The sequence below is a fragment of the Saccopteryx bilineata genome, chromosome 2 (genome assembly GCF_036850765.1).
Source record: "Saccopteryx bilineata isolate mSacBil1 chromosome 2, mSacBil1_pri_phased_curated, whole genome shotgun sequence".
NCBI classification, from domain to species: domain Eukaryota; kingdom Metazoa; phylum Chordata; class Mammalia; order Chiroptera; family Emballonuridae; genus Saccopteryx; species Saccopteryx bilineata.
In genome coordinates this window covers 370,347,806-370,356,172 of record NC_089491.1, presented here as the reverse complement: position 1 = coordinate 370,356,172, position 8,367 = coordinate 370,347,806, and the positions used below count along the sequence as shown (strand labels likewise).

At 50.1% G+C, this 8,367-nt stretch overlaps 1 protein-coding gene across 6 annotated transcripts; it reads left to right on the top strand.

Moving 5' to 3' along the window:
- Positions 1–230: 230 nt before the first annotated feature.
- On the top strand, positions 231–7,743 carry HEXIM2 (HEXIM P-TEFb complex subunit 2). Of its 6 annotated transcripts, XM_066263407.1 has the most exons (4): positions 2,276–2,403; positions 3,185–3,294; positions 4,388–4,462; positions 6,745–7,743. In XM_066263407.1, exon 4 carries the CDS (start codon positions 7,069–7,071, stop codon positions 7,537–7,539), a length of 471 nt encoding a protein of 156 aa, XP_066119504.1. In that variant the 5' UTR covers positions 2,276–2,403; positions 3,185–3,294; positions 4,388–4,462; positions 6,745–7,068; the 3' UTR covers positions 7,540–7,743. The 6 variants fall into 6 exon arrangements, with proteins under 6 accessions (XP_066119499.1, XP_066119500.1, XP_066119504.1 ...); XM_066263402.1 differs by lacking the exons at positions 2,276–2,403; positions 4,388–4,462 and adding an exon at positions 231–1,622; XM_066263403.1 differs by lacking the exons at positions 2,276–2,403; positions 4,388–4,462 and adding an exon at positions 231–1,622 and having other exon boundaries at positions 3,182–3,294.
- Positions 7,744–8,367: the final 624 nt, after the last annotated feature.

Sequence of the window (8,367 nt, the reverse complement as noted above, 5' to 3'; positions counted from 1 at the left end):
TTGATCTAAAGAACAGTGTAAAACAAACATTACAGAAGCCAAGTCAACCTACAGTATGAAGCAAGTGTACTGAAGCTTCATTTAGGATTAAGTGGTTCAAATTTTGGATTAAGAACTGGAGTCAATGGTGACCATATCTTTGCAATCCAGTTCTAGACTTTCTCTGAGAATACCTGGGGGAGGGGGGGGGGGGGAAGAACAGTTAAAGCTATTGAACTACCACTCTCGCAACTTTTTTTAAAAAAAGTACTTTATTAATAGAAGCAGGGATTCAGTTCTGAAAAACCATTCAAGGTTCTTGATATTAACGCCAAAGGCTTAGAAATTATTTGACCACTTGGAATTCCCAATGAGATTTATCACAAGGTACCCTCAAAGAGAAAGCTCACTGCCCAGTCACTCCCCTACTTCAGAATATATCTAGGCATAATTTTAACTTGACTTTTTAGCAAAAGAATTATTAAGATAGCCCTGAGCTATAAATCTCCTTGAATTTAGATTTCCAGCAGTAGGAAACAAGATCGCTTAATCTGCGATTACAAAAAAGAATTTCATATCAAACTTCAATCATTAAGAAGCTACTACAGCTGTAATGTTAACGCTGATTAATTTTTTCACAGCAGGTCTCCCCTACCTCCAAACTCTATCTACGTGAAGTAACGCCAAACTGCAATTTCTATTTTGGTAACATCTAGGATCTACAGAAGAGATTTCAATTACTTGGAATTTCAAAATAGAAGTTCCCTAGTAACAATGCACCAGTGGCAAATTATTCCATTTGGTTTAGTTTGTGGGAGAAAAGTTCTTTAAACTGGAAAGAATTTGTAGTCTTATAAAGATTACATTGGAATTCGTTTTTTCCTCTAGGAGGGGCAGACATTTCTCCAAAAGTTTTGGTAGAAGTTATGGCTCAGATTTCAAAATGCAAACAGATGTTCCTGAAGCATCGGAAACGGGCTACTCCCCTTTTATTCCTAGAGCCGTGGCGACTGTAAATTATTTTGTGTCCTAACTCTTTACAGGGCAAAAACCCATATCTCTTTAGTGTAAACTTTCAAGAGAAGTAGCACAGCACACTTTTTGGAGTTTCCCAAAGTGGCTGGCGACGGGCGAGGTCAGATGGTTCGAGAATGGGCGCTGGATAGGATAAACCTTGAGGGCAAGAGCATTCCGATTTCCAAGCATTGGGCTCATGAAGGTTTCTACACACCCCTACCTATCTGGTCCAGGGAAAATTAGTGGTCATTACAATTCGCAGCCCCGGCTGGGAGATGGCCTTGGAACACTGCGAGTAGGGGTGCGGGAGATGGTGGGTACAGCGGGCTCTCCGACTTCGGAGCCTCCAGCTGACAGCCCAGAGAGGGACGCGCGGACAGTGCTGCGACCTCCACCCTCCCCGCGGCGCCAGTCTTTGGAATCTGGCGTCTTCCCCACCTCGCCCGTCGAAGTGAGGGAGGGGCGGGGTCCCGCCACGCTGGGCCTCGCCAACATACCCAGGCCGAATGGGGCTGGGAAAAGAACTTGGCGGAGCTCGGCCGCTCGATCTGCGCCCTCGTGGACCGACAGCAGAAGGGAGTCGTTTCACCTGGTCTCTCCCCAACTGGAGTTTCGGGAAACACGCGGTAATTACCCAAGAACCCCACCCTCTATAAGGGAACAGGCTGCGGGACTGCCAGGACGATTTGAGGACCAGGCCCGGCCGGGGACACTCCAACCTTCGCCCTCCCAGACCCCACTTCCCGCCGACTCCCGGCGTCGCCACTTCAGGCAGCCCACTCGGCCCGGCCTCTCCCCACGCCCGGGACCACCCCCCACGGGGTGCTCTCACTGTGCAGCGAGTCCCTCCGCTGCCTCTCCCAGCCCAAAATGGCGGCGGCGGCGGCGGCCACCGATCCTTCTCGTTGCCTTCCTCTAGGGCGAGGATCCCTCCGCGCCCACAGGCCCTCCCCTTTCAGCCGGATCTATTTTCTGCCTAGTAAAGATTAACGCCATCAATGAACTCTTTAATTGATCATGGAAGGCGGACCCAGTTTCGCTTTCGCAAAACAACGTTGACAAAAAGCGGAATTATTGGCAGACGAGTTGACCAATCAGAGAAGGTAGAGTTGAGCGCGGGACGACTCCCGCGCTAGGGTAGATGGGGTTTGGAGTTCTCAGTGTGCCTGTTGACGTGACAGGATTTTGGTTCGCCTCCCCAGGCTAGAAGAACTACAATCCCCAGCAGGCACCGCGCTCTTTGGCTATTCCCCTCCTCCCAACCTTAGTGCCTGAGCAGCTAGACCAGAGAGAGCTGCTGCAACTGCAGCAAGAGGTAGGGCTGAGGCGTTGGGAATTGCACAGACAGGCGATTGCACAGAAAGACACACAGATGTAATCGTGTGCATAGACCTTGACAGCAAATAGGTCAGTTCTGCCTTTGCAAAACCTCTTTACCGAACCATTTCCTATCTTCCAAGAAAACCATCCTTATCAGTTGGGTTTTCCTCCCAGCTGCACGTAATGTAAAGATTTCTCCCCCTTTCCTCTGTTCCCTGCCCTGAAAGGAACGAGGGAGGCAGCCCAGGGCCCTGTAGATAGATGAAAAAGTCCTCAGTCCCAGGCTTAGCTCAGGCCCAGACGTGTTTCTTGAGGCATTGACTAATGACGCCTCGCCTGGGTAGGAGTTGGGGGACTGCAGATAAGACTGAGGCCCCTGGAAAGCAGAAGGGAGTCGTTTCACCTGGTCTCTCCCCAACTGGAGTTTCGGGAAAGATCCCCTCTTGTTGGAGCCACTGACCTAACTAACCCACTCCGAGTCCCCCAGGTCATTGCTGTATTTATAGTGGCCTCCTCAGGCAGTCGCCTTTCCCACCTTAGTTAGGGGAACAAAGCTTAGTCCTCCATTCCTGGTTGCCAGCCTGGGCCTCAGTGACTTCCAGGAGAACAGTCTAGGATAAAGCCTGGCCCTGGGGCCTGAGAAACAGGACTGGGAAGATGGCTTCTGAATCCCCATTTGGCCCCTTGCTGGCTGGAGGTGTGAAAAGCAGGGTGTGGAGGCAGCCTTCAGGGCCTTCATTTGTAAACGAGGGTGTGCAGGTCTGGTGCTACAAAATGGCTGCTGCTGCCTTGGTGAAAAATCCCTGGGCAGCCAGTCTTCCTGAGAATTCTCCTTCAGGACTTAGGTTTCTGTTGTTATTTAAAGCAGGTGTCACTAGTTAAAGGCATCTGCTGAGAAAGTTGGAGCAGAAGAAGGTGGCCACTTTGAACCAGACCAACTGTAATACAGAGTCACCAGCAACCCTGGAGGAGGCCAAGGTAAGCCTCACCCTCCCAGCCCCCTGAGTGCCCTGAACATGGAGCCTGCTCTCTGGGATCCTGGCTTCTTGTCTCACATGTGTTGGCAGATTTGGAAAACCAGTATTTTTATTTTTTTTAAGATTTTATTTATTGATTTTAGAGAGAGGGGAGAGAGACAGAGAAGCTGGAAGCATCAACTCATAGTAGTTGCTTCTCTTACGTGCCTTGACCAGACAAGCCTGGGGTTTCGAACCAGCAACCTCAGTGTTCCAGATCAACTTCAGCATTCTAGGTCGATGCTTTATCCACTGTGTCACCACAGGTCAGGCAGAAAACCAGTATTTTTAAGTGAGTCCCTACAGATGTTAAATCTGTGCTATCTCATGACATCCTAGTACCCCTTCAAGGCAGGACTTAGTATTCCCGTTTCACAGAAGCTAAGGTTCTGAGAGCTGAAATACCTTTTCTAGATTCATGCAGCCTTCAACAGTCAGGGTTTAAACTTAGGCCCTCTGACAACAGAACCCTGACTTGCATGTTGTCCAGGCTGAGAGCCAAGACTAAGCAGGGAAACAAGTTTAAGCAATTGGTTCATATTTGAGATGGGGTCAGGGGTAGGATAACACCCAGGAAAGACGGACAGATTGTATCAGGCCATCAGAATGTCACCTTCTGATCTGGCAGCAGGTGCCCAAACCCTCCCAGCCCATGCTGTTTCTCACTGTCCCCATCTTGCTCATTCTTCACCCTAGCCCACAGCTCCCTATTGGCGAAGAGCGAACTCAGCTCCTGTGACTCACCCTACCTAGCCACTTCCAGTGTTTCCTGGGTTTATTTAATTTGGACTTCATGGCATGCCAGGGCTAGAAGGTTCAGAGAAGGCAACTGACTCACCCAGGTCATATCACTTACCTATAATATGTAGTGGTAACAGTGGGAGAAAGACAAGCCTTGAGGCGGAGGCAGCATGTGGGGCTGAGGGGCAGAGCTGGCTTGGGTGCAGGGAAAGATCATGAGGGAGCAGTTGCTGAGGGTTGGGAGCAGGTGAATTGTTGAGCACACAGAAACAAGCCGCCCTGCTTCCGAGTTCTAGCAGCCTGTCTCTTCCCAGGTGGGGCAGAGCTGTCTCATTTGGCCTAAGACTGATGGAGGCACGGCTTATCACTCTTAATGGATCTCCCTGCAGGTGAACCAACAATACAACATAACACATTCATGCACACACGCACGCACACCCTCCCAACATACCATCAGTCTCCAAAAATGCATGTAACATATCTCCAGCTCTTACAGGGCTGCATACATCCCCCAGTACCTACCCTGTGCTTGTGTGGACCCTGGCCAGATAGCTTGGTCGGTTAGAGCATTGTTCTGAGGTACAGAGTTTGCTGGTTTGACCCCCGATCAGACCACATATAGAAACAGATAGATGTTTCCCTCCCCCTCCTTCTCCCTTCCCCTCCCTCCTCCCCCTCTTTTCCTTTCTCCCTCTCCCTTTCCCTCTTTCCCTCTTCCTCTCTACCTCTTTCTAAAATCAATGAATTTTAAACAAATTAATAATAATAAGCAAAACAACATATCAGTGGTAGTAGTTATTATTAGAATTCCCCAAACCACAAACTTAGAGCAACTCATTCCCCATTCCCCACTCAGTACTTCCACCCTCACCCTGACCGATAACCAGATGCCCTGAACATACACTCTCTGGACAGAATTCTCTGCACCTTTTGGATAAGCTCTAGAATTCTCCCAGCTGCACACTGTAGGTTGCTGACCTTTCCTGCTCCTCACATAGACAAACAATACCAAGTTTTGCCTGAAATAAATGCACTCCATCTTCCTCGCTCTAGAATGACAGAAAGGAGAGTCTTGTGTTCTAATTATCTTCTGGATCCTCCACTCTTATGGGCTTATGTCATTTTACATATATTTATTAAGCATTTACCTTGGACCATGTATAGGGACATGGTGAACTGAACAGACAAGACAGGAAGACAGATGGCAAATGCTAATGTGCTAAATGCAATGTGGGATGTTAAGTGTGTCACGTGATAGGGAGTCAATGGGAAGGGGGAAGGGGGGACTACTTCAGATAAGGTGGTCATGGAGGGCCTTTTTGAAGAAGTGACATTGGAACAAAGCCCTAGGGATGAGAAAGAGTCAGTTATCCAAATAGCTGGAAGCAGGATCAGCTACATAACTTGTGGGGTTCAGTGCAAAGGGCTCTTTATTTAAAAATTTTTAAGAAGTTCAAGATAACCTGACCTGTGGTTGTGCAGGAGATAGAACATCGATGTGGAACACTGAGGTTGCCAGTTTGAAAACCTGGGCCTGCCTGTTCAAGGCACATACAAACAGTCAATCAATGAACAACTAAAGTGAAGCAACTATGAGTTGGTACTTCTTACTCCCCATCCCTCCCTTGCCTCTCTCTGTAAAATCAATAAATAAGGTGACGGAAGACAATTTGACTTTGAGTGATGAGTATGCAACATAATTAAATGTCAAAATAACCTGGAGATATTTTCTCTGAACATATATACCCTGATTTATTAATGTTACCCCCCCAAAATCAATAAATAAAATAAAATCTTATTTTTTTAGAGAGAGGAAGGGAATGAGATGAGAAGCATCAACTCGTAGTTGTGACACCTTAGTTGTTCATTGATTGCTTTCTCATATGTGCCTTGACCGAGGATTCCAGCTGAGCCAGTGACCCCTTGCTCCGGCCAGCAACCTTGGGCTTCAAGCCAGCGACCTTTGGGCTCCAGCCAGCGACCATAGGGTCATGTCTAGGACCCCATACTCAAGCCAGTGACCCCACGCTTAGCTGGTGAGCCCATGCTTAGGCCGGCGACCTCAGGGTTTCAAATCCAGGACCTCAGCGTGCCAGGTCGACGCTCTATCCACTGTGTTACCACCAGTCAGGCTCAATAAATAAAATCTTTAAAAAAAAAATTGAAGCCTGACCTGTGGTGGCGCAGTGGATAAAGCGTCGACCTGGAAACACTGAGGTCGCCGGTTCGAAACCCTGGGCTTGCCTGGTCAAGGCACATATGGGAGTTGATGCTTCCTGCTCCTCCCCCCTTCTCTCTCTCAATCTCTCCTCTCTATAATGAATAAATAAAATCTAAAAATTAAAAAATAAAATAAAAAAATAAATTGAAGAAGTTCAAGACAATGACAACAGAGTATTAAGCAAAGCATGGGACCTTTCTGATGGGGAGGGGCATTGAAATTACAGCATGAAATGCACAGGTGAAATTTCTGCTCTGGCTGTGAGTTTGCTTGGGGCAGTTGGGGGCAGACAGTAGACAGGTAAGCCATAAACAAACAAATGGTTGCAGAAGGGTGAGAGCTAGAGAGGGACCAGGTTAGCTGGGTGTGGGAAGGTCAGCTTCGGGTAGGGGCAGCAGAGGGGACAGACGGGCTGGCTGTGATTCATCCATTCTCATGTTCTCTCTTCAGATCTCTGGCTCTTCTGAGAGCCCAGAAACACCCCCTGAGCCTCATGACCCTGGCGGTTCCCTGCCCCTGACACCCGGGAGAGAAAGCTACTCAGAGGAGGAAGATCCTTCCGGGGCTGGTGGTGGCCTGGGCAGGAATAGTAGGGGTCCCAGGTCCCAGAGCCCAAGGGGCTACTCTGTGGAGGCAGTGCTGGGCCGGAAGAAGCACCGCCGGCGGCCTTCAAAGCGCAAGCGGCACTGGCGACCCTATCTGGAGCTGAGCTGGGCCGAGAAACAGCAGCGGGATGAGAGGCAGAGCCAGAGGGCCTCCCGGGTGCGAGAGGAGATGTTCGCCAAGGGCCAGCCTCTGGCCCCCTACAACACCACCCAGTTCCTGATGAATGACCGAGACCCTGAGGAGCCTGACCTGGACGTGCCCCTTGGGCCCTCGCACCCAGACTCCAGCGGGGGCAGTGAGGCAGGGGACAGCGAGGGGCGGCGCCAGGCTCACGGGGAGTTCCAGCAGAGGGATTTCTCAGAGGCCTATGAGCGCTACCACACTGAGAGACTGCAGGGCCGCAGCAAGCAGGAGTTGGTGCAGGACTACCTGGACCTGGAGCGGAGGCTGTCGCAGGCTGAGGAGGAGACCCGGAGGCTGCAGCAGCTGCGGGGGTGTGCCGGCCGACAGTCCTGTCGCCAGGTTGAGGAGCTGGCTGCCGAGGTCGAGAGGCTCCGCACGGAGAACCAGCGGCTTCGGCAGGAAAATGAGATGTGGAACCGCGAGGGCAGCCTTGGCGGTGGGACACCAGGCACCTAGGGGTGCCCCATTCGGGTTAGCCCAAGGAGACAGTTCCATTTCAGGCGCACTCAGGCCAGCTGGGTCTCAAGGTGGCAGGTGGCAGATGGAAACCCCTTTCAGCACTCCTGTGCCCCCTGAGAACAGCTTAAGTTCCCCTTTGTTGTTTCCATAATTTGTTCTTTGATGTCATATTATTTTTCACAAAGAAAATAAATGGTTTTGGTGCAGTTAAAAGCAAGTGGCTAGGATTGATTTCACTAGGACTCTGAGATTCAAAGCACATTCTAGGACCTGGCCAGGTAGCTCAGTCGGTTAGAGCGTCGTCCTGATACACCAAGGTTGCTGGTTTGACCCCCGGTCAGGGCACATACAAGAATCAACCAATGAATGCATAAATGAGTGGAACAGCAAATCAATGGTTCTCTCGCTCTCTTTTCCTCTCTCTCTAAAACCAGTAAAAACTTTTTTTTTTTAAAAAAGCACATTCATACCAGAGAGGTTTGGGACTTGGGGTTCCAGTGCTCCTTGCCCCAAGCTCAGGAGGACAGCAGACCTCTGCACTGGGGACCTATCAGGATCTCCAGGATGCCTGCATTCTGCTCCATATTTTGGGGGCGGTCAGACTGCCCTGAAGGTTTTATAGAGGGGGATACAGAGGTGGGAGGGGCTCAGTTCAGAGCCCCTGAGTTCAGGTGGAGCCAGATTTAAGATAATCAGGTTGCTGAGAGGAGCTGGGAGCTTCCCCAGGGGAAAGAGGGCTGGGATGTTAGAAGGCCCAAGTCTGGCCCTGGCCGGTTGGCTCAGCGGTAGAGCGTCGGCCTAGCGTGCGGAGGACCCGGGTTCGAT

Coding starts and splice junctions, on each gene's coding strand:
- HEXIM2 (XM_066263402.1), top strand. CDS start 7,069: ATGTTCGCCAAGGGCCAGCCTCTGGCCCCCTACAACACCACCCAGTTC.